The sequence below is a fragment of the Capra hircus genome, chromosome 1 (genome assembly GCF_001704415.2).
Source record: "Capra hircus breed San Clemente chromosome 1, ASM170441v1, whole genome shotgun sequence".
Taxonomy (NCBI): domain Eukaryota; kingdom Metazoa; phylum Chordata; class Mammalia; order Artiodactyla; family Bovidae; genus Capra; species Capra hircus.
In genome coordinates, this window is record NC_030808.1 from 1,579,865 (window position 1) to 1,604,458 (window position 24,594).

General features: G+C 50.9%; 1 protein-coding gene across 2 annotated transcripts in view; it reads left to right on the forward strand.

Moving 5' to 3' along the window:
* URB1 (URB1 ribosome biogenesis 1 homolog (S. cerevisiae)) overlaps positions 1 to 24,594 on the forward strand; it is a 76,985-nt gene that overhangs the window by 12,920 nt on the left and 39,471 nt on the right. For both annotated transcript variants that reach the window (XM_018047870.1, XM_018047918.1), the window contains exons 5-18: positions 157 to 253; positions 2,232 to 2,317; positions 3,874 to 3,999; positions 6,731 to 6,855; positions 10,964 to 11,159; positions 12,926 to 13,063; positions 15,796 to 15,969; positions 16,677 to 16,806; positions 17,496 to 17,612; positions 18,976 to 19,088; positions 20,834 to 20,953; positions 22,424 to 22,540; positions 23,227 to 23,365; positions 24,159 to 24,329. In XM_018047870.1, the coding sequence (XP_017903359.1) occupies positions 157 to 253; positions 2,232 to 2,317; positions 3,874 to 3,999; positions 6,731 to 6,855; positions 10,964 to 11,159; positions 12,926 to 13,063; positions 15,796 to 15,969; positions 16,677 to 16,806; positions 17,496 to 17,612; positions 18,976 to 19,088; positions 20,834 to 20,953; positions 22,424 to 22,540; positions 23,227 to 23,365; positions 24,159 to 24,329 (1,849 nt within the window). The remainder of the gene's footprint in view (positions 1 to 156; positions 254 to 2,231; positions 2,318 to 3,873; positions 4,000 to 6,730; positions 6,856 to 10,963; positions 11,160 to 12,925; positions 13,064 to 15,795; positions 15,970 to 16,676; positions 16,807 to 17,495; positions 17,613 to 18,975; positions 19,089 to 20,833; positions 20,954 to 22,423; positions 22,541 to 23,226; positions 23,366 to 24,158; positions 24,330 to 24,594) is intronic.

The following is a 24,594-nucleotide window of genomic DNA, read 5'->3' on the forward strand; positions in this document are numbered from 1 at the left end:
GAGAGTACCAGCCTGGAGAACGCTGTGACACGGGGTTGACCGGGACATTGAGGGGGCAGCCTCGTGTTCCTGCTTCCTCGGAGGGGTGTGTCTCTGTGTGTGTGTGTGGCCGCGTGCATATGAACACCTGTGTGACACGATCTCCTTCGCCCCCAGGGAGTACATGACGTCCGGCTGGCCTACATTCAGTTTGCCCTTTCCTTTCTGATTGCTGGTGATGACAGCACCATCACGCAAGTGCTGGAGTTGAAAGGTAGGAGGGCCTTGTTGTCTTGGGGCCCAGTCTCCCCATGATTGTTCTGAGCGTTTAGCGGGTTAACAAAGGTCAGCCGCCGCTGTGGCTGCCTTGCACGTGGGAGTGAAGGGTGTGTGCAGAGAGACTTTGGTCACCGTGGCTTGAAAGCCGCTGGTCAGTGCAGAGAGAGCGGTCCCTGTTGCACTAGCTGGGTGCCGAGTGAGCCTAATGGAGGAGAAACGCAAACTTCAGTTCAGTTCAGTCTCTCAGTTGTGTCCGACTGTTTGCAACCCCATGGACTGCAGCACGCGAACAAGGGAGGCTTTATAGCTCCAGAAAGGGTGCAGATTCATAGCCCTACTGAGCTTCTCTTAGTAGTTGTGGTTTTTTTAATGCCTAGTGTGAGCAGGATATCAGAAATTGAGCTTCAGAGAATTCTGGCTGGTGCCAGTCTCCCTAGAGCGAGGCTTGGCATGGTTTCATCCATTAGGGCCACCAGCTTTTTTCTCAAGACCGTGGATGGCAGCGCAGAGAGGGTCGTTGTCCAGTGAGACCCCCGGGGTCAAGCCCTGTCTGTGGGTTAGGAGTGGCTGCCATCTCAGCTGGGGCCCTGAGACTCGTGGGAGGAGAAGAGCATGGGGGCCTGCAACCGTTTCCCCCTGTCCCCCAGCACGGGAGACCTGAGTCCCCTCCAGGGCAGGCTGCTGAGACCACTCACGAGCAGGTGCGGGTGTGGGTCCCTGGAGGTGGGCAGCCCAGGGCCAGGTGGCCACCCAGACCACAGCCCCGTGGAGGACACACCTCCTTCCCGTGGTGTCATGCCCTGGTCCTGCTTGTTGCCCGCCTGCATGGGATGCCCTCTGCCTCCAGGGCCGGGCATTTCTTCAGAATCTTGCCCCACGTCTTCTCAGTGTCTGGCTTTTATTAAGCGGAGGATACTGGTTTTGGTGTTATCTGTCCACACTGCTAAAGGGGCAAGGATGCACTTCTGTTAAAGTTTCAGCAGGGCAGCTGGGCTGGGCCAGCCATTCCACATCCAGCCGTTTATCCTAAGGGAATAATTAAGGAGTTGAGTAGAGGTTTTGTTAGGGGACATCTTTGTCTGTTAGCTGAAAATCAGACTCCTTACTACCCACCAGCGAGGGACTGAGCAAATTGAGCACTGGTCATGAGGAATGCAGCTATCAAAAGGGATATAGAAATATACTTACTGATCCCAGATCTTTTAAGGGTATGGGATTGGGTGTAACTCCGTTATAAAACTAGTAAAATATGACCCCATTTTACTAAAAGTTTAACAGAATATGGACATACCAGAAGGTTAGCAGTCAACTGGGAACCCAGACATTACTCAGTATGAACTCTTGGGTAGTGGTGCGATGGTTGATTTATCTGGTATTTTCTGACTTTTTTTTTTTAAGAATAATGAATTTGCCTTTGAAGAAATCATATGTGCTCATGAAGAATGTACAGAGCAAGAGAAATTGTAATGGGTTTGTTGCATTTTACCAGCGTCGCCAGTACGTCAGTAATGACTGAGCATCAAGCTGTGGGAGGCTGAGTCCTCGGGGAGAGAAAGCAAATAAATCAGTCCAGTTCTACGGCCAGTCAATAAATGACAGCTGTCATTTTAAATACATCTCCGAGCTGGTCTAAGTGAAGAGTGGAGCTTTGGAAAACTAATCATACCATACATGTTCTTTCAAACTGTTAGTATTAACTTTACTGGAGGCAATGTGAAAAAAGAAAGGGAAGATAGAACCAAAGAACTGTTGACCTTTAATGGTTCACTCATTGTATTGCTTTTAGATATTTATTTCCTATGTCACAAAAATAGTTTTTCCTGCTGTGACAAAACCTGAAAAAAAAGGGGGGAGCAAGTCAATGGCTTTGTTTGCCGTACCATTTTAAGAACAATTTTAAGAAGTAATGCTCTCTCATCTGTTCCCATTCAAAGTATTTTTGAATCTAACGCCTTGAAACTTTTTACTTTCAGAATTTATTCCTTGCATTTTTAGCTCAGGCATCAAGGAAGATAGGATCTCCACCATCAACATTTTGTTGTCCACACTGAAAACAAAGGTACGTGTTTGGTGATCAGTATTCCTGTCACGTGTTTGTTCCGGTGTTTTTGACAGGACTTCAGAGCTGTGACCTCATGGGTGATGCGGGTTGTTGTGTGGGTTGGATGGGAAACTGTTTCTTAAGCAAGAACTTGGTGGTGGTGAGCGATTCTGAAGGAGACAGCTGCCATTTCTTAGAAGAGGAGAGAAACTGCTACCTGCTTCCCCCACCCCCTACCCCATTCCACAGGAAGCCGCTGGGGCAACTTGCAAGCTGTAAACGACAGCCCTTCTTCATGTACACACCTAGCATGCTGTGTTGTGTTATGTAATAACACAAAATGTTATTTTGTGTCATCTTCCATATTCTGCCTTATATAAGCATCTTGCAGAAATCTGAAAACTTGCTGAAAGGATCGCTGTCTTTGACACAGAAGCCCCTTCCATGATCCATGAGAAAAACTCTGTGACCCTCCCCAAATAAAAAAAAGTTGTCCAAAGGCTGTGAGCTGGCAACCCATATGAAAAGGGCTCGTGAGCACATAGCATTTAGTGCTTCTCAACTTGGGCACAGTTCTGTCCCCCACAGGCCGTCTGGCAAGTTTTGGTTGTCATAACCGGAGAAATGTGACCGGCATCTGATGAGCAGAGACCAAGGTCGAGCAACCACTATAGGCTGCTCAGCCTGTAGTGCAGAAGGCAGCCTCTCACAACAGTTACTTGTCCCCACATGTCAGTAGTACTGAGGTTGAAAACTTTCCTGGATTCAAAGCAGAGCAAGTCATGAGATTACAGCTTTTTTCACCTACCAAGTTGGCCTTGACTTTTCAGACCTGATACTCAGTGCCAGCAAAGAATCAGGTGCTTCCCTAGAGGAAGTGTTATGGCCCCTCTGGAAGACAGCAGGTCTGGCAGTGTGTGTCAGAGGTCTTGAAAATGTGTATCAACCTGGAGGCGGGGTTTGGGAGTCGCCTCAGGATCACCCAGGGAATGGATTTGAAATAACTCATAAGCCCTCAGAGATCTGGGCTGGGGGCTAGGTTGGGAGGAGCTGAGAACTTGTGCACCATTCCAAGTGCATAGCCTGGGACGCAGTGCAGGCTGCTGCTCGTGGAAGCAGCCTGATTGTACCCACCTGGGGAATGGGTACATGAGTTACCGTCACTTCTGGGATAGAATGATGATCAGTCCTCCAAAACAGTGTTCTAAAGGAATTTTTAATGATGTGGAGACAGTTCATGCTACATAAATAAAGCAGGTACAAAGCTATATATAATTTCAAAGGAGTTAAAAAAACCCATACCCCAATAAAAACCCAATACACTTAACATATACACATGTATATATTTTGCGTGAGTTGTGGGGAGGGGCAGAGGCTGAAAGGAAATAAACCAAAATGTAAACTGTTGGTGTCCTAGGAAGGTGACAATATTGATGAATTTTGTTTTCCTCTTTACATTTTTTCTTTTTCTGGCCAAGTGTTCTGCCACAAGTCTGTATTATTTTTATAACGATAAAATCCAACATGTTTTAAAAATCAGCTTCCTTGCAAGCCATTTGTTCTGTTGTTTTCAGGTAGTTCACAATAAAAATATCACAAAAACCCAGAAGGTGCGTTTCTTCACTGGACAAGTGCTGAACCACATAGCATCTCTCTACAGCTGGAAGGGGATTGTTGACGTGAGCCTGGACAGCGTCGAGGTACAGTCTCTGGGGTTTGCTTGGCATCACTGTTAGCATGAGATGCCCAGAGCTGGAATACTGAAGCATCTATACATATTATCTTGATGGCTCAAGTGGTATAGAATCTGCCTGCAATCCAGGAGACTCAGGAGACGTGGGTTTGATCCCTGGGTTGGGAAGATCTAGAGGAGGAAATGGCCGTCCACTCCAGTATAGTTGCCTGGGAAATCCCATGGAAAGAGGAGCCTGACAGGCTACAGTCCCTGGGATCACAAAGAATCTGACACGACTAAGCATGCATCCACACACAAAAACATGATCTATGCGTACACCTGCCTTAAAAAATAAGTCCCCCCGTTTGATCTGTTTCTTTTGGCCTGTGGTTATATTAATTATCTACCTAGATACAACATGACTCTTTTAATTAGAGTAAATTTTTTCTAATCTCCGAGGTATCATATTAAACTTTTTTCGTCTTTTTCTTTAACGAGCTGCAGGGCGTCTCCATCTTCCCTGCAGTGTTTGCGTGGTGGACTTAGAGGGTAGATTCCCGCTCTCTCCCCGCTTGCTTACCTCTCCTCTCCCATCTGTTCTTCTCACATCTTTCCAGCCATCAGAGTCGCAGGGCCTGTTGTCTCTGCTTTAGGACCCTGGAACCTAGGGAGCATCAACTTCCTCGCCTGCTGACGGGAACAGTTTGCTCTGTGCGTGTGCTCACTTGCTCACTCACGTTCGCCTCTTCGTGGCCCCGTGGACTGCAGCCCGTCAGGCTCCTCTCCCCACTGGACTTCCCAGATAAGAATACTGGAGTCGGTTGCTATTGCCTACTCCAGGGGGTCTTCCTGACCCAGGAATCGAACCCCCATCTCTTGCCTCTCCTGCGTTGGCAGGTGGGTTCTTTACCACTAGTGCCACCTGGGAAGCAACAAGTGCTAGATAAGAAGAGTCACTCTCTTGAGGACCTAAGGCCTCCGTAACTTTGAATTTTCCTTGTTCTGATTTTTCTCAGGGCATTTCTGAACATGGACTTGGCCAGAGTAGTGAAGGCTCAGACTTCCTGTTAACTCTGTGATAGTTAACCTCTCAAGAGCCCACTGTTGTGCCCCTCTTTATCTCACGACCTGCCTGTGTCCTTATCCTGCACGTATTTTGTACATTCCATAACCAGGAAGCCCGGGGGCTTCATAAGAACACTCCCAATTGTGGAATTTTATTCAAAAGAGCAAGAGAAACTAAGTCATTCATAAGCTTGTTTGAAAATACAGGTTTAAACTTGCCCCTCTCAAGAGTTTTGTTTTTGCTTTCTGGCTGCACTGTGTGGCTTATGGGGTCTTAATTCCCTGACCAGGGATTGAACCTGCAACCTGGCAGCGAAAGCGCAGAGTCCTGACCACAGGACCACCAGGGCAGTCCCTAACGGTTCTATTGCATAGGTGAGGACACAGAGAATCGGGGCATTAATCGATGCTCTCGTTACTGGTAGTCTGGTGTCCAGACCCCATCCTGAACCTCTCCTGGGGCCTGTTAAGATTTGCCTTTTTAGAATGAAAGATGTTCCTGTCACCTAGGAGATTCTAAGGGATTCAGGATCTCCATGTGAGACGTTCCACTTGCCCCCATCACTCAGAAAACTGCAAGGGTTTTAGGAGCTCTGTGCCAGGAATGGGGCAACAACCAAACACTTCCATCTTCTGCCACAGTATCACAATGCAAAAGCAAGAACAAGCTTAGAAAAAATAAAGCATGTGCTGTAAACAGAGAATCTTTGCTACTGGGGGTCCCAAGACTGACCTGCTCTGTACTTCCTGTCTCGGTGCTGACCTCAGCGTCTCACCCACGGTTTGCTCCTTCGTCGAAAGGATGCGATCCTGTCTGCCCAGCTAGGCTCACGGGGCTGCACTAACAACTACTGTAGAGTGCTCGGAGACAATCAGAGATGACAGAAAATCTCGAAAGTTATCTGTAGTTTCTTATGGTCCCAGCAGCCCCCTGTTTGTTCAACTTTAAAAAGGGAAATTTTAATTCAGTTTATTTAAACTGAAAAATAAACCAACAAACAGAAAAACCCACAGTTGACCCATTCTCCCCAGTCCCTTGACCCCCGTACCTGACAGCTACCAATCTGCTCTCTGTGAGGTTTTTTAAAAAAATTATTATTGTTTTATTTGTTTATCTTGTTCAGATTCCACATATCAGAGCACTTTTAGGTTTTAATTGGTATTTCTCTTTTTTGTGCAGTTTTGTTTTTGAATTATTGCTGTTGTTCAGTCGATAACTCATGTCCAACTCTTTGTGACCTCATGGACCACAGCACGCCAGGTTCCTCTGTCCTCCACTATCTCCCGGAGTTTGCTCAGATTCATGTCCATTGAGTTGGTGATGCCATCCAACCAAATCTCATCCTCTGTCGTCCCCTTCTTTTGCCTTCAGTCTTTCCCAGTATCAGGGTCTTTTCCAGTGAGTCAGTTCTTCGCATCAGGTGGCTAAAGTATTGGAGCTTGAACATCAGTCCTTCCAGTGAATATTCAGGGTTGATTTCCTTTAGGATTGACTGGCTTGATCTCCTTGCTGTACAAGGGACTCTCAAGAGTCTTCTCTAGCATCACAGCTCAACCAGGTGTTTAATTTAAAGTGTTTTCTGATTTGCTTTTAATATGAGGCATGTGCTGTTGTCCAGTTTTTACCCTGTAGTTGTTAGTAAGGCTTATGAAGCTTGGATGGTCATTGAGTGTCTTTGAAACTCTCATAGACTTCTGCTGAAGACGCAGGGAAGACCATGGTGCGGGAGCTTGTTCATAACTTCCTGATGGATCTGTGCTGTTCGCTCAAGCATGGGATCAATTTTTACGATGCATCTCTCGGTACCTTCGGCAGGTAAGGCTGGAGCCTCTGTGCACCCTGAGTGTGAGTTCTCAGAGGCCGTTACATTCGTGACTTCCCGTGGGGATCTGTCAAGTGATAGAAGTGTAAGGGGTTAGAACTAGCGTTTCAGATGATGCCTGACTCATTTTGGGGATGAACTTGGAATAGGACTCAGACGGTTCCTGTTCGTTGTGGGCACTCAGGGCAGAGTCTCAGGGGAGTGGACTCAGACACAGGTGTGAGGTGTCTCACCCAGGAGGGTGCTGTGTCCACTTGGGGACAGTACATCAGATGAATCTGAGAATAAATCCAGAGACTAGGGGCCCTCCTGGGGGCCTCCCCACAGTGCTTGGTGGCTGCCATTGCTACCCCAGTTTTGCAGATGAGGGAAAGGGGCCCACAGAGGTCAGGTCACTCACCCTGTAAGTGGCGGAGCTCAGGTTGGAACCTGGGAGGTCTTGGTTCCCAGCCCACACTCTTGACGGCCACACAATCCCCCTCTCCCCAGAGCCGGCTGCTCGTGAGTCAGGCTTTCAGAGTTTTCTTCTTGCCTTTTATTTCATATTGCACCATTACAATAGCATTTCATTGGTAAGGAAGCATGAAGTCCACAGCTAATGGTTTCTATTATGTTCTTTTGGACATTCTCTTTAAACCTATAACACATATCTGTGTTAATTTTTAAACCAAAATACCCTACTGTTAGATATAGCGTTCATCAATCTGCTTTTTTCCCGTTTGACAGTAAAAATATTGGACAGATTTTCTAGTCATCATGAGTGACCCTTAGTTTTATCTCCTTGACATTTTATTATAAGAATAGAGTTGGTTTGCTTTGGTTTCCACCAGTCAGGCAATGACTGATTCCCTCAAAATGGGACTAACCTAGGGAGAATTTTTCTCCCTGTTTGTACCTTTGAACTTAGTTAGATTCTGTAGTTATTATGCATTAACTCGCCACGTCATTTCTAAATCTTTCAACTTTGTTTTGGTGATATTGTAGCTTTTCTGTCATCAGTGAGAGAAAACTTGTTTTCTTGCTGAAATGTAAGAGCAGACTTTTATAGTCTAATATAAACATGTTGAAAAATGCCTTTTTCCTGTGAAGGAGACCCATAAGGTAGATGAACATCATGAACATATTGAATCAACTTGCGGTCGTGGGTCTGTTTAAATAAGCGGTGGTTTATGTAAAATTTTTCAGCCATGGACCAAAGGCAAATTTTGTGCTTAGAGAGAGGAAGCGGTTTTGTTTGTGGGGTGTTAATGGAAAGCTTTGAGAAAATTGAAATGCCTGGCTTCCCAGTGGTCGTCAAGCTCCCTTGTGTCCTGCTGGCCTCCGTGCAGATGTCACCATGTCAGAGAGGCCTTCCCTGGCAACTCTGCACGAAGACAGACCTTCCACTCTCACTGTCCTTTTGCCTGGCTCTTGCTTCTAATGGCGACTTACCACCACTTTGCATATTTGCTTGCTCATTATCCGATGGGCAAGAATCGGTGAGAACAGAGGCTAGTCTGTTTTTGTTTCCATTTTTCTCTCATTTCTTGCGGTGCTGGGTCTTTGTTGCTGCGTGGCAGCTTCCTCTAGCTGTGGGGTGAGAACAGAGGCTAGTCTGTTTTGTGTCCGTTTTTCTCTCGTTTCTGGCGGTGCTGGGCCTTCGTTGCTGCATGGCAGCTTCCTCTAGCTATGGGGTGTGGGCCTCTCGTTGCGGGGTCTTGTTGTGGAGCTTGGGCTCCTAAGCACAAGAGCTTCAGTAGTCGTGGTGCATGGGCTCAGTCGCCCCGCGGCCTGTGGGACCTTCCCGGACCAGGGATCAAACCCACGTCCCCTCCGTTGACAGGTCAATTCTTAACCACTGGACCAAAGAGGTCCTGGCTAGTCTGTTTTGAATCCCCAGAGTCTAGGACAGTGCACATAGGGAGGCATTTTAGCATAGGCCAGGGTTGGCCAACTTTTTCTCTTAAGGTCCAGGTAGTTAAGTATGTCAGGCTCAGTGCATTACGCTGTTGCTACTGCGGCCACTCAGTCGGCCACTGTGGTACCCAAGCAGCCACAACATGAATAAACAAGTGGGTATAACCATGTTCCAATAAAGCTTTATTGGCAAAGGCAGGTGGCAGGCCAGAGTTTGCTGAGCCCTGTTGTGGAGGTTCAGAGAACAGTTTCTGGAGTGCCTCAGAGACCTCAGCAGGTTATTGCTCTTCTTTGCCAGTATTGCCTCATCTGTTTAAAAAATAAAAAAGAGATACGATTACACCTACCTCAGAGAGGGTGTGGTAACTGCTTAGAGCAGTATCTGGCACCCACTGCAAATTCTGTAAATGTTGTTCATTTTATTACATCGTTGATTAAAATGGTGTGTGTGTGTGCCATATTTTTGGCATGCTTTGCAAATTTAACATTCTGTGCATTTGGAAGCACAAAGTGTGTTTTGCTCATGAAATTTTCCTATTAAGAATGTTAAGCTTTTTAAAAGATAGCTTTCTGATCAAAATTACTCTCTAATTCAAATTTTGAAAATTCTTTATTATCTGTAAAGTATCATATTGCATCTTAGTTTTGGTGAGTTTTTAAGGGGCTCCAAAACCAATGGTCCCACAAGCCATCAACATGACACGCCAGTGAGGCCGATTTTGAGTTTTTTCCTGGATATTATGACTTCCAGGGACAAGCTTGATACAAAAATGTTTCTGGGGATTAAAACCCACTTAACTGCCTAGATCCTGAGCTAGGTGTCCAGGTTTGTGTAGGTTTTAAGTCTGTAAGTTTTCCTGTCTTTATCATCTTATATCTTTGAAAACTGCCCACTTTGAGACAAGTTTCAACTGTTTTCATACAGTAGATTGCCACCGCCCCACACTAGCTTCTTTTGCCTGCTAAGTGAAGGTGTAGGAATTTGAACTAAGCTAGAAACAGGGAAACAGAAGACCTGTAAAGGACTCTGTGCCACGTGGCTAAGCTCTAGAAATAATTCTGTGGCACTCTGGACTGTGGCGTTTCACGAGCACTTCATGGGGGAAGTGTCATCTTTGCATTTTTGTTTATAGTTTTCCTTACGTGTGTTGTATGTTTGGCTGTGCCGGGTCCTATTGCTGCACACAGGCTTTCTCTAGTTGCGGTGCGAGGGTTTGGTGTCCCAGCGGCTTCTCCTCGGCGGAGCACGGGCGCCAGGGCGCGCAGGCTCAGCAGTTTGGGTACACAGGCTGAGTTGCACCATGGCATGTGGGGACTTCCCAGACCAGGGATCGAACCCATGTCCCCTGCTTTGGCAGATGGATTCTTTGCCACTGAACCACCAGGGAGACCCAGTGTAATCTTTTTAAAGGAAAATGTATGCCTCTGTGTTTTTTCCTTAATGTGCGCATACGTCTTCATATATGTGCTTTTTCATGTGTAGTTGGAGGAAGTGAAAGAGAAAGTCGCTCAGTGGTGGCCCACTCTTTGTGACCCCATGGACTATCCAGTCCATGGAATTCTCCAGGCCAGAATCCTGGAGTGGGTAGACTTTCCCTTCTCCAGGGGATCTTCCTGACCCAGGAATTGAACTGAGGTCTCCTGCACTGCAGGTGGATTCTTTACCATCCGAGCTATTAGGAATGCCCGTAGTTGGAGGAAAGAGGTCAGTAAACTCTCAAAAGGAAATTTTAAAATTGCTTTTATGCTGTGGGTTTAGAGAGAAAGGATTTCTTCCTTTTCTCTGAAAGTCAGCTGAACTTGAGGGAGGGAAGGAGAGGTGGGAAATAAGACAAAGGAGATACTTTTTTTAGCTGTTCAAAAGTAGGGGAGTGAGACGTCCCTGGTGGTCCAGTGGTTAAGACTCTGCTTCCAACACAGGGGGCGTGGATTTGATCCCTGGTAGGGGAAGTCCCGCAGGCTGAAGAAGTAGAGGAGTGAAGTTCAGGCCCTTTGGTGGAGAGCAGGAACCCCACAGACCATGAGAACATCTCACTCTGTGCTCTGAGGGAAACTGACCAGAAGGGAAATTTGCCCATCGTTGCATCACAACGTAAAACGCTGTGTTTACTCGCGGGTTCCAAGGACCTGTCCCATCATCCTGAGAGCTCGGTGTGTTGTGAAAACCCCCCGCTCACCCCTCTCTCTTCTGTCTTTCTGTGACAGAGGAGGAAACCTGACTCTCCTGCACTTCCTGCTGGGTTTGAAAACCGCAGCGGATGATGAGCTGGTCGCTGAACTGGTGGTGAACATTCTGAAAGTGTGCCCGGACCTACTGAACAAATACTTCAAGGAGGTGACGTTTTCCTTTCTCCCGAGGCTGAAGTCCACTTGGTCAAATAACATCAGACTGCTAAACAAGGTGACGACCACTGCATTTTGAAGTCTGCCTCGTGGGGTCGTGGGTGAAGTGTGGGAAGTTGGGGTGGTGAGGATGGAAGGTGGGGTGACATCCTGATAAACTGCAGGATGAGAAACTTCTTTCAGCTATTCTCCCGGTATATTTTTGTTGTTTTTCAGTCGCTCAGTTGTGGCTGATTCTGCGACCCCATGGACTGCAGCCTGCCTGGCTTCGCTGTCCTTCACTATCTCCCCAAGTTTGCTCAAGCTCATGTCTGTTGAGTCCGTGATGCCATGCAGCCATCTCATCCTCTCTCGCCCCCTTCTCCTCTTGCCCTGAGTCTTTCCCAGCGTCAGGGTCTTTTCCAGTGAGTTGGCTCTTCGCATCAGGTAGCCAAAGTATTGGAGCTTTAAGCTTTAGCATCAGTCCTAGATGATGTTAATTCAGTGTCTTTTTCTTCTAAGGACATTTTACTTTTCACTGAGCTGCATTTTGAGGTTTATGCTTCTAAATCTGTTAAGCCAATTTTATTTTCTTCATCCAGATTTCACTTCGAATGTGATCTTGATGAGTTTAGCCACAGCTGGGCTAGAATTAGCAAAATGCCTGACCGTGAAATGCAAGCCAGGGAGCAAGGCTATTTAAAGATTGCCATTTCAAGTTCTTAGAACCACTTGAAATAAGCTGTGTCTTGGTGGTCTGTCTTGTGGATATGAATGAATTACCATCTGATCGTGGGTGTCAGCCGCCCCTCGTTTACCAGTGGGAGTACCTGCTACAAGTCCTTCCATTCACCATCGCCCCTCCTCTCAGCCTAATGGTCTGCCTCATGGTAACAGGGGGCCTCCCAGGTGGCTCAGTGGGTAGAGAACCCACCTGCCAATGCAGGAGACCCAGGAAACTCAGGTTTGATCCCCGGGTTGGGAAGATCCCCTGGAGAAGGAAATGGCAACCCACTCCAGTATTCTTGCCTGGAGAATCCCATGGAAAGAGGAGCCTGGCGGGCTATAGTTTATGCAGAGTTGGACACGACTGAGTGACTGGGCACGCAGTGATAACACACCTGGAATTATTTTTTTGTGCCTTGACTTGGGCAACGGGTTATCTGCAAAACAAACTTAGTCCATCATTTTCCTTGAGCACCTGTGTGTGCGGTCCGCCTGTGTATTGGGGGCAAGAAGGAGGTACTCTGCCCCCTACTTGGTGATGGTATCACCGTGGCCACCACCCCTGTTGGGAGCTGCCCTGGCCGCACTCTGGAGTGGGATTGGGAGGGGCAGGTGCATGGCCGCTGCAGATTGGATGGTAGTCTTGCCGTCTCTAGGACTCCCTAGTCTCAAGGCTAGAGTCTGCCTTCTAGCCTTGCAGTCCGAGGGAAGCTCCCCTCATTGAGGTCCAGTGTTGTCATCTGTAAATGTGTTTTATCTTGGTATAAAATAACCCTACCACGAAGGGTTGTCATGAAGTGCTAAAAAGCCGGCATAATTTGCCAGGTGCCGTAACTGGGGAGTAAGTCATCCCGTTGTGACTTGTTTGCCATCAGAGGTTTTAACAGGCTCCCCAGACCACCAGTCAGTCTCTGCTTTGACGGTCATTGCCCCAGCAGTAGTCTTACCACCTGCCTGGTCTCCAACCAGTGGAACTGGGGGTCGACATTCCAGACCCTGTGCCTTGTGGCGAGCCTTGGGCCTCCGTTACTCTCATTGTTTCCCCGGAGCGGCTTCACTCTTGGGCGCCTCCCGTTAGACTCAGGTTTGGAAGTTAACTTCTCTGTGTCCCTTTCTCAGATCTACGCTGCCCAGCCGGACATCTCCCGGGCGTTTCAGACCCGAGAGTTCATTCCGCTGCCTCGGCTCCTGGCCATGGTGATGGTGACCACCGCGCCTCTGGTGTGCAACAAGATCATGTTCACGCAGGCGCTGAACGTGAGTGGGGACCCTGCCTCCAGACCCTCCCGCTCACCCCCTTGGCCATGCCGGCCACTCCGCTGAGAATACTGGCCTATGTGTATTGGGTCGTCTTTTGTCAGCGCTTCCGAGGTTTTCCATGTGTCCCCTCGCCTGGGGACGGGGCCCTGGGGCCCAAGGCACATACCTGCCTTTCTCCAGCACTGAGCGGGCTGCAGGATCCTGTGTGGCTCTGGGCCTTTGTCGATAGGGGGCGGGGGGAGCAGGGGCTGGAATCATAGGAGGGTACGTGTGCTCAGCTGCAGCCCAGTGTCACGCATTGAAGTCTCATTACTTGAGGATCTTTGGACAGAGTGGGCCTGACATTTGCCTGGCAAGTCCTTTCTTCTGAGCTTTAAACGAATAGTGCTAACTTTCCTGGGGAACACTGACTTTGAGGCCCAGCTGTTTCAGGAGTTTGGGGAGGACATGTTCATGGAGAAACTTGATCCTCAGATTCTGTGTCATCGTCTATCATAAAGATCCAAGGCTCAGCAGAAGCCACATTGTGAGGGGCCCATGCCTTGTTCACTGTAGCATCATGGCCTGAGCCAAACCTGCCGTGAGTTGTTAGCACATGGATCCTGGGCTTCCCAGGTAGCTGGTGGTAAAGAGCCTGCCTGCTAATGCAGGATACCATGAGTAGATGCGGGTTCAATCCCTGGGTCGAGAAGATCCTCTGGAGGAGGGCGTGGCAACCCACTCCAGTATCATGCCTGAAGAATCCCCAAGGACAGAGGAGCCTGGCTGGGTATGGTCCATAGGGTCGCACAGAGTCAGACACGACTGAAGCAAATTAGCACGCACACATGGGTTCTGGGTCCTGCCAGTTGCCTGCCTGTTACCTCAAGACCCACCTGGCAGAGGCCAGGTGTTCAGAGCGGTGCAGGGCTTGGGGCTTCCTCAGGGCGGGTGGAGTCCCTGTGTTTCAGGCAGGCTGGTTGGGGTGTGAGCACAGAAGACCAGGATCCGCCACGGTGGGTCACAGAGCGTGGTTTGGACCCAGTGTCCACAGGCATTTGCCATAAAGTGGCCCCAACTCCTCGGATTGTACTGTGGGATGAAAGTTTTTCTTGCTCCCATCCAGGGATGGTGCTAAGAGAGAGCGGTGGGGTGTGTGGAGTAGACAGAAGGGGCCTGGGTGGGACCTAGCAGGATGGCTTGTTTGCTCTGGTGGCCAAATCCCAGAACCAGAGTTAGGACCCAGCTAGCTTGCCCATCTGTTTTGTGAGACACAAAACAGTTTATCCCAAGAGACTTGCAAGAAAGTCCAGTTGAGAGGGGAATGTCTGACGCTGCCTCTTGTGGGTGGGAGGTGATGGCTGGCCGCATTTCCTCTCCGCTTTGAGCCAACCCCGGTCTTTCCCCAGCGGCCTGGGATGTCAAAGGCTGTCTCTCTCCCAGGACAGAGGAGTTGTGCCCCGGGGGTGTTTATGCCCTGCATGAGGCGGCCTCGGGCTGGGGTGGAGGACACATCCTCCTCTCTTTCCGAGGCCACCGTCCTCCTGTGCAGGCCCAGGGCCAGCTAAGGGGAAGCTGAGGCTCTGTCTTCCCGTCCGTGGCCCTTTCCCAGCTGTACCTGTGTTCACGTGAGTGACACCAGTGACAGGTGTGTCTCGGGGGTGGCGTTAGGAGTGTGTGTGTGTGGGTTGTCGAATGACATTTTCCTTCTATTCATTACAGTTTTATCTATAAAATTTTAATAGCGTAGATTTTAGAACCAGAAAGAAAAGAGTGAGCTCATTTTACAAACGGGAAATTAGAAGGCTGTTCGGAGATAAGGCCTCAGGCTGTTGGCCAAGCTTCGTGTTCCAAGCCAGCGGATACACACGTTGAGCACTCATTTTGGTCCTGCCTTTGAAATGATGACAGGGTGGGGGTGGTTATTGGTTCAGGGCATTTAACACAGCCCTTCTTGAGAGTACCACGTCCATATGAAATGAGACACCAGCTGATTGGAATGCTGGGGGCCTGGGGTGTTATTAGACTGCAGGTCCATCAGAAAACCTTGCTAATTCTACTTGACTCTTAAGCTACAGTATCCTACCCAGTGTTCCCTGGGCTTCTCTGTCCTTAGGAGTCCCCTGGGGCTGATGGCAGTGGGCTGGTCTGGGCCTGTGATGGAACGTGTCTCCCCGGTGCCCAGGAGATGTCCTCGCTCCTGCTGGCCTGGGGCATACCGCCGTCACCAGGGGCCTCACTTCCCCCTTGGTGCTGATAGCACAGGCTCTTGAACCTTACTCAGTCTCTGTGGCAAGTGAGAGTGTTGAAGGTCTCCTGGCTGTCATCCGAATCCAAGTAGAGAGTCCGGGTGTGGGAGGCCTGTGGTGGGGGCTGCGGTGAGCTTAGAGGTGGCTCTTCAGACCCAAGTGCCTGGTACCTTTGCTTATCATCTCTGCAGCTGACGAGAAGTGCTTCTTCAGGGGCTGGTCGGGTCCTGGTGGGGCCTCGGCTGCACTGACGCGGATTATCCTTGTGAGCCTGGCAGTTGTCAGAGAAGACTTGTCAAAAACAGACAGTGGACTAAAAATCAGGAATAACCATCAGACTCCTCCCCTTTAGTAACCAGCCTCCCAGCATCAGCTGAGGTCAGGTCTACAGGAGTGCAAGCGGGCGGAGGCCATCAGGCCCCCAGGAAAGGCCAGCATGCCCTGGGTCCACCAGGGCCATCCAAAGACGTTTGTGGACTCAATTCTTTGTTTTTTTCCCAGTTGGACAGCGTATCCGTGAAACACACAGCTTTATCCCTTGTCGCCATCATTTTGAAGAGAGCCTTGAAGACCATCGAGCACTGCCTGAATAAAGAGGCCTGGCAGGAGTCGGGCGTCTACACGGCTGCCATGATGGAAGACTTCGTGCAGCTCTTCAGAGAAGCTCTGAGCAAGGTAGGCCCGGAGCCAGGTGTGGCCTCTCCTTACAGGCCGCGCAGCAGCGGGGAGAGACGAGCTTGGGGGCGCAGAGGGTGGGGGTAGAGGACCCAGAGGTGAAGGCAGGTGGTGGGGGGCGCTCTTGGGACCTCTGGCCTCCTTAGGGACCGTTGCACCACTTCGCTCCCCTCCCTGCTGCTGCGCACTGGCCGGGCTGGGGCCGCAGCGAGAGGCAGCCTGCTCCCTCCTCCCCAGGCTTGGTCTGACGAGCAGGGAGTCTGGGCATCTGTGGCCTGGCTGGCCGCCCAGAAGAGCCATCCACGGGCTTGCTGGGCAGGGTGCCCCAGCCGGTCCTCAGGGCGGGTTGCTTCGTCCCTAGCGTCTGGCTCTGGTGAGCGAGTCTTCAGGGGTGTCTTTTCATGATCAGTGCTTGTGTCTTCATCCGACGGATGGAGGGGCCTGGCGGGCGACAGTCCATGGGGTTGCAAAGAGTCAGCGACAAAGCGAGCGACTGAGCATGTACTTGTGTGTTCGCCAGCTCCTTACCGGGCTCCGTTCCGGGACTTATACCCCAAAACAGAGCTCCCAGAGGCCAGGGTCTCTCCCTTGCACACTCGCACGTGCTGGCCCGTCTCCCCTGTTCTTTGCATCTCATCATCAGTGGGATCAGTTCGTTTCTCTTCCTCTCAATGTGACTGGTTTTTTGTTTGTTTGTTTCCTTTCAGATTTTACCAGACCTGAATGCCATCATCTGGGTCTGGCAGTCTCTTAGAAAGCAGGATGCAGAACAGGAGGACGAGAAAGGAAAGAAAAAGGCCAGCAGGGCTGCTGCTCCCTGCGTGGCTCCCGAGAGCGGTGAGGGCTGTTTGCAGACACTCCTGGCCCAGGCAGCCCGGGAGCCTCCTCTCCCGGGGAGCTTGTGAAGCCCTCTCTGACTCTGAAAGGAGCCTGTGTCCTTTTTGGCTTAGTGAGGAGGAGGAGCCTGGCATCGTACTTTTGAGTTTTAACATCTGCTAGAAATGTGCCCAAGCCTTATACAAGCACCACGCACATCTCTCTCCACCCTTGCGTGATGGATGCTGTGTGCTCTGGCCTTCGGTGGGTGGAGGGTGGCGGCAGGCGCAGGACACTCTTGTTCTGCAGGTAGAACATTACCCCCGGGTAGTAAAACGCGTTGCCTCAGACCTTGGCATTGGCGAGGCATGGTGCTTTGTGTCTTATATCTCTGTCCTGTTTAATCCTTCTCTCGGCTCTGTGGGGGTTAGGCCCTGCTGTGTGTCCCCCTCGTTCAGATGAGGCCCCTGAAGCACAGAGCCCAAGTAGCTTTACCCTGCCCAGGGTCACATCAGTGAAGTGGGGGTTTAGAGCCAGCCTGTTTGAGCAGTCTTGACTTCTTTACCACGTTGACTCCCTAAATCTCGCTCCGCGGGCATCTGTCTGCAGCCTCGGTGTTCCACGTGCAATTGACCGTGATAGGATTGCTTACTGATTGAGGACAGAGAACCAGGGTGTTTCCTGATTCACACTGTTCAATTCTGATTCAGATGATGCAGAAACCATTCTTCTGAAAGCCGTGCTGCTCCAGGTCATCTGCCTCTACCAGAAGGTGGTCCCACACGTGGTCATGCAGTACAACTTTGACTTCAGCAAGCTCCTGAAAGGTGCGTCCTGAGTGATGGCAGGTGCCCCTCTGCCGGGCCTGCCCGTGGCGCTGAAGGGGCCGCAGATAAACTGGGTCCCCAGGGCACAGGACCGGGAAGGCTGGTGGGCGGTTTGGCCAGCTTGTGTGATCCACTGGCTTGGTTGTTTTCTTCTGGATCAGCGCCGGTCTTCTTTACAGAAATATCAGACGAACACTGAACAGCACCGGGAGAGAGAAGGGAGAAGCCAGCTAGGCTGAGTTGTCTGCCAGGGGTGATCTGCAGATGAGATTGCGTGCTAAGTCGCGTCAGTTGTGTCCGACTCTTTGCAACCCCATGAGTTGTAGCCTGCCAGGCTCCTCAGTCCATAGGATTCTCCAGGCGGGAACACTGGAGTGGGTTACCATGGCCTCCTCCAGGGGATCTTCCCCACCCAGGGACTGAACCTATGTCTCTTATGTCTCCTGCATCGGCAAGTGGGTTCTTCACCACTAGTGCCAAATAGATGAGATTCTTCTTTACCACTGGGAAGCCGCATAGATGAGATTATGTGGCATTGATTCTAAATCATCTTTTCAAAGGAAAAGGGGTGCAGAAATGAGAGCCCCTGAGGAGGTCCCGTTCATACACACACACTTTTAACATAGTTACTCAGATTTGACTCAGGTTCCAACCACATCTTATAGAAGTAACATCATGCTTGTCCGGCCACGTTTCCTTGATGGAAAAATTTGTCTACTAAAATTGACTTCATAACTGGGCCGACAGAGGAAGGCTTGCGGAAATAATCAGTCACGGAATTTATCTAAGCTGTTGAGATAGTCCTGTTCAAAAAGCTACAGTTAAGTTTTTGATGGTTCAAAGGCAGAAAGTTCTCTTGCCGTGAGAAAACGAGATTTGCTAGAATGTGGCCACTGAATGTTTACTCACCGCATCCTTCCCAAGTAAATGGTTAACCCAGAAATAAGGCCAGGGGCTGAGGACCCCGCCTCGGGTACTGGTGGCCACAGGCTGTGCATAAGACTCTGGCCGTCCCGGGAGCAAGCCCTGTGTCCCCCACCAGGGCTCGCACCGACAGGAGACTGTATGGAGGACCATGTGCCGGGGGCTTCCGGTTGTCGGGTGGTCAGTGTGGCCGAGCACAGGGAAGGGCTTCCTGGGCCCAGCGGCATCCCAGCTCTTGAGTGAAAGGTTTGGGGTGACCACAGGTCAGGGCGATCTGAGGCGTGTGGACAGGAGAGTGGGCGCAGGGTGGGCTGAGCCGCACGGCCTTCCTCCTGTTTCCACCAACAGTTCCTCGTCGGATCCTCGTGGCTGGGGCATCAGCAGCGAGGCGTCCCCCTCCCCCTGACTTCTCGTCTGTTTTCCTCTTGTCTGCCCGCAGGGGTCATCTCAGAGGAGGGCCTGCGAGAGGAGGTACCCCCGCTTCTGCAGCACCACATTCTCAAGGTAGCCCTGGAGCTGCCTGCCAGCAAGTTTCTATGGTTAAAGGCCCAGGTAAGAGGCCGAGAGCCCGCCCTGCAGCCTTAGTTCCCCTGCAGGCTGGGCGGCCATCTGGGAATTTCCAGCTCCAGAGGAGGACATCCGCGGTTCTCCTCTGAGAGCGAAACCTTGGCGCAGAGGCCAGGTCTGGATTTGTGAGCCAGGAATCTCTTTACTCTGCAAACAAACGTGCTTAGCCGTCCTTGCTGAAAAGGCATCGTTGCCGCATACTGTGAGTTTTTGTGTTTTTCTAACAGGGCTTTTACATTTTTCTGGTCCTTTTAAAACCTTTTTGGAAAGAAACAAAATACATTTCTTCTCTTTTATCCTCATCCTGGAACAACTCAAGACGGAGCTGGAGATAGACACCAAGGCAGGAGAGGGTTGAGGCTGGTGGAGAAAAGGCTGTTCTCTGTGTCTGTGATAGTGCCTTGTAGCCCCTTCTGGAGAACATAATGTTGACCGATAAAGGGGACTCAGGATGCAAGAGATGTTCATCCGTGTGCTTAAATATAGGACGCTATGTCGCCCTGTCCAGGGAGGGAAAATGACCAGGTCAAATTAAGCACTGTCGATAAGGGTGTATCTCAGTAGCTCAGATGACTCGTTTTAATGACTCAGGTCTCCCATGAGCTCTTGTAAGGAACCGTTAGTGTGGAAATGTATATTGGCACTATGGGAGGTGAAACTCCCAGAGAGGTGCAAGAACGCCGTGGCACTGGGGGCTCTGTGTCTCCCCTGAGTCCTCTCTCTGTGGCTCACCTGTGTCACAGCTGAAAATAGTTCTCATCCAGGACTCAGCACCAGGCTTGGCATGAGTATTCTACGTATCGTCTCGCTTACCGTCACTCCCAGACAAAGGCAGCTGGAGCGCAGAGTGGTTAGGAGACTTCTCGGGTCTTGGGGGGTCCAGGACCTGCTTTCAACCCGGTGAAGTCACTGCCAGGACTGCAGAGAGATGACGCGTCTGGGCTGTTTGGTTTATCATCCCAGATGACCCGGACCATTGAGATCTCGCTGATTTAGTTGGAAAGTGAGCAGAGAGGCCTCTCATCTTGAAAGAGCTGGTATTAACATAGTAGTTTGTAGCCTGTGCTTCAGTTTTTGCTTTTAATAAGAGTCTACTGGGCTCTATAAGTGCCAGTTCCTCAGGGGCTCAGATCGGGGCTGCAGGGACTCCCCGGGAAGACGCAGAGTCTGGGCAGGGTCTGGAGCTCCATGTGCTCAAAGCCCAGAAGCCTCTGAGAGTCTGAATCATGTATAAAGGGACCAGTTATATCCCACCAGCGTCTTGCGGAGATGCAGCGCGTACGGTATTGGGTGGAGTCGGGTAGCCCCGGGTGGTGTGGTTCCCCACCAGCCTCTGGCCGGAGCTGCATCTGCACCAGGGCTCCTGGGCTTGCGTCCCACCTCAGTCATTAAAACAGCCTGTTAACCTCCTTGTGTCTCAGTGTCTGCACGTGTGAAAAGGGGCTGACAGTCGTCCCCAGCTCAGGCTTGTCGGGAGGATAAAGCGAGTTAGTGTCTGTGAAGCACCCGAAGGTCCCCCTGCTTCCTGCTGTGACTCTATTGCTGCCACTGCTGCTGGGGGCTGGGGGGCTGAGCCTGCTGACTCTGGAGGGTCCTCGTGTCTGACGTCCCAGCAGGCTTGCCAAGGGGTGGTTGAGATGCGGTGAGAGGCTGGAGAGAAGCCTGGGCGTGTAGTACCTGTTCACTCAGCAGCAGTGACCTCTGTTATAACTTTGTCATTCAAACTCCAGGAAGGCCCAGATGCAGAAATCATTGGAGGCAAGCGATCAGTGTTTTACTTACTGATGAAAATGTTTGTGACCAGTGGCCATTCACAGCTCAAGTCATCAACCAAACTTCTGATTGTGAAGGTGAGCCTTTTCTATACCAGTTCCTAGTTCTGGAAGCATTTCGCATAGTCTTTCTTTGCTGAATTAAGAATATATGAGGACCGGCATAATTTAAGGAGAGAGGGTTTTATGGCAGCTGTAATTTATTCTGTCTTCACCTGGTTGTGTTCCTGAGAGGTGGCCTGGTGAAGTGGGGAAAGTCAGCACTTTGATCCCTGGTTCTGCCCCTTCAGGGGGGTCGGACTTCCCTGCTTAACCTCTCTGAACTTAGTTTTCTCGCGGCAAATGGGGATACCAAAGCTAGAACTGCAGAAAAAATGACATGTGATCCGGGCTCAGTAAACATTGGATTGCCTGCCCGCTGGGGACCAGTTTAGTAGGCAATGCCTCGGCCTTCATCTCCAGACTCAGCCCTCTCCAGGGCTTCAGCCTTTTGACCTAGGCCATCACCGCAGCCCAGGTGTCACCAAAGTTAGAGGAAGGAGATGAGCTTGTTGGTGCCTCTTCTTTCTTACACTTGACCTAATTTTCCAGAGCTACTTTAGGTCTTAACTGCAGTGTTAGGAAATCCAGTTCTTTGGTTCTGCTTTGTCACGGGGTTGGGTGGCAGGGGGGAGTTACTACAAAAATCACATTCATTGTGTCTGGGAGTTTAGTCGCTCAGTCGTGTCCGACTCTCTGCGACCCTGTGGACTTGGGCCCGCCAGGCTCCTCTGTCCAGGGGATTCTCCAGGCAGGAATACTGGAGTGGGCAGCCAGTCACAGCCCAGGGCTGGAGCCCGGGTCTCCCGCGTTGCAGGCAGGCTCACTAACCACCGGAAGCACCAGAGAAGGGGTCAGGGCCCCAAGACTTCACCTCTCCTAGATGTGCCGGTTGTCCCGCTGGCACTCGAACCTCATGTGAGCTGCCCAGAGGGCATGAGCGTCTGGGCCTGGGCCTCTGGCCTCCGCACGCCTGTGCGGGTGTGTGATCTCACGACCGCCCCCTGCACGTGGGTGGAGGGGTCTACCAGGCTCTCCCTCAGTGCCGAGACCCCGAGTCCTGTCATCCGACCACGTGGGGCTGTAACTTCACCAAGTCCTGCCTCGAAACACATTCTTCCCTCAGAAACGGTGGTGCTTCCAGCCCAGGCCTGGCTCTTGAGGGGCCACGCTGAGATGGCACGGCTGGCTGGCTTCTTGTCTCGAGGAATCTCACACTGGCTGAGGATCGAGTCCAGGTTGAAAGTCAGACTTGCCAATGGCAGTTGGGTGTTTTAGGAGTCGAAGGGAAGGAATAAGCAGCAAGACGCGGGGCTGCGTTCCCGTTGATGGAGCCCGGAGCCACCTCTCGTTGCTGGCAGAGGGGAGTGCTATTCTGAGCTGGAGCTTACAGAGGAGAGCTGAATGGAACTTCGGCCACGTGTGAGCTCCTCCGGGGGCAAAAGGAGGCCGAGTCCTCAGAAAGCAGGGTTCCGCCCTGACTTACCCCCGCGGTCTACCTCCCAACAGATCCTGCGGGACACGGGCGTGTTTGAGCATACCTGGCCAGAGCTGGAGCTGTGGCTGGAGCACTTGGATGACACGGTGGAGGAGAACAAGGAGGCCGTGATTCAGTTTCTGGAACGCGTGAGTGCCTATTTCCCGTGTAGAGGAGCGTTCAGGACGATGTACTCAGTGGTCTTCAGTGTATTTAAGGAGTTTCTTAGGCAATTAGGAGGCCTTTCTTCCTGGCTCACTTCCTAATTCTTGCTGAGACATGAGAAACTACTTAGTTTTAGCATCTGTAAAATGGGAATGTATCATCAAGTGCTGTTTAACTTCCCTTGGGGCATTCGTTTTCACAGGAGGGATTAGTGGTACACTAAAGTGAAGGTGAAGTCACTCAGTTGTGTCCAACTATTTGCAACCCCATGAACTGTAGCCTGCCAGGCTCCTCCATCCATGGGATTTTCCAGGGAAGGATATTGCAGTCTGTTGCCATTTCCTTCTCCAGGGTATCTTCCCAATCCAGGGCTTGAACCCGGGTCTCCTGCACTGCAGGCAGACTCTTTACCATCTGAGCCACCAAGGAAGCCCACAGTGGTATACCAAAATTAGTATTAAAGGCAATAGTCTAGTGTGAAAAGGAGATAATTTTTTAAAGTTCTACAACAGGAACTGTTTTTTAAAAAACTTGGCAGCAAAAGTGTTGCTCTTACTAAGGCCTGTTAAGATTCTTGCTCTTCCCTTTATTTCACCTGTGACTTCTAGGCGCACTTTTCATCCCGCCTGTGACTGTCTAAACACTTCCCGCTTGACTCTTCAATGCTCAGGTCCTCCTGACGTTGGTGGCGAATCCGTATTCGTACACGGACAAGGCGTCTGACTTCGTCCAGGAAGCCAGTGCCCTGCAGGCTCCCGGGACGCGGCAGGACGCCGATGACTCCAGCATCCCCATCTCCCACATCGACGGTAGGTGCCATTCCCCAGCCCTCCTTGGCTTCTGAAGAGCCAGCCACCGTGGCATGTTAGAGACAGGCAGCAGAATGGCTCTCTGAAGCCTCGTGCAGAGGCCAGATGTCCCCCCACTTTCTTTGTGTCCGAGATTGGCCCCCTCTGGAACTGGGAATCCCCTTGTTTGTTTCTGTAGCAGGAAATGCGTCCAGGGGCTTATGCGCTGTGTTAGTTTCGTCTGCACAGTGTTTATACTGTGCCAGGTGTTGCTCTGAGCTCCTCACAGACCCTACCTTGTATAACCTCACAAACAACCCCAGAGCGGGCAGGCTGTCCTCACTGCAGGTCTGGGCGAGGCAGTTCAGGCACAGAGAGGCTAAGCGGTCTGCTCGGCCTCACCCAGCGAGCACACAGCACGGTCAGGGTTCAACTCCAGACCCTGCGGCCCTAGTCTGTGCGTTAATCTCTGTACACTCATGTCGCTTCTCAGATGTTGCCTTGTTTCCCTGACTATCCGGGTCAAAGTTTGTGGGCTTTTCTCAGTGTCACCCGAGGAAACATCAACCCATTATCACCTGAGCAGATAATCCTGCATTTTGTCCGGCAGAGATAATGAAGATTTTTACAGATGATACCGTATCTGTTTAGAATCAAACATTACATTAAGCATTTTCCCCAAGAGAAGTTCAGCTTTCTTTGTCCCCCTCTGTGCAAGTGTTCTCTTTCGTGCCCTCCCTGGGGGCTTCCTGCCGCAGAAACCGTCAGTGCCTCTCTACCTGGGCCTGACTCCCCGCCACCGTTCCATCTCCAGATGTCCTCGACATGGTGGATGTGCTGGTGGAGGGCAGCGAAGGCTTGGATGAGGAGGTTGGCTTCGTCCTGAATGAAGACATGATCCTCCTCACGTTCCCGTTCAGCGCCGTGGTCCCCGCCGCCCTGGAGGCCAGGAATAAGTTGCTCCTTGGAACAGAAAGCAAAGCAGGTAACCCTGCGTGGTCAGGGTGTTCCGGGTGCCTCAGGCCAGCTGGGTCTCTGGAGGGTGGGAGGTGGGCTTCCAGGGGCTCTGGAAATAATTGCAGCAAACCCAAGGCAGCAAGGGTTGAGACCCACCAAATTGACAGCTGCACAGCTGGTAGGGCCCAGTGTGCAGGAGTAGGTGTCTGGAGGCTGACTCGGCTGTCGGGAGAACGGGGCATCTGACAGATGAGCCTGAAATTGAGTGTTTGCGTGGCCGCAGACACCTGTGG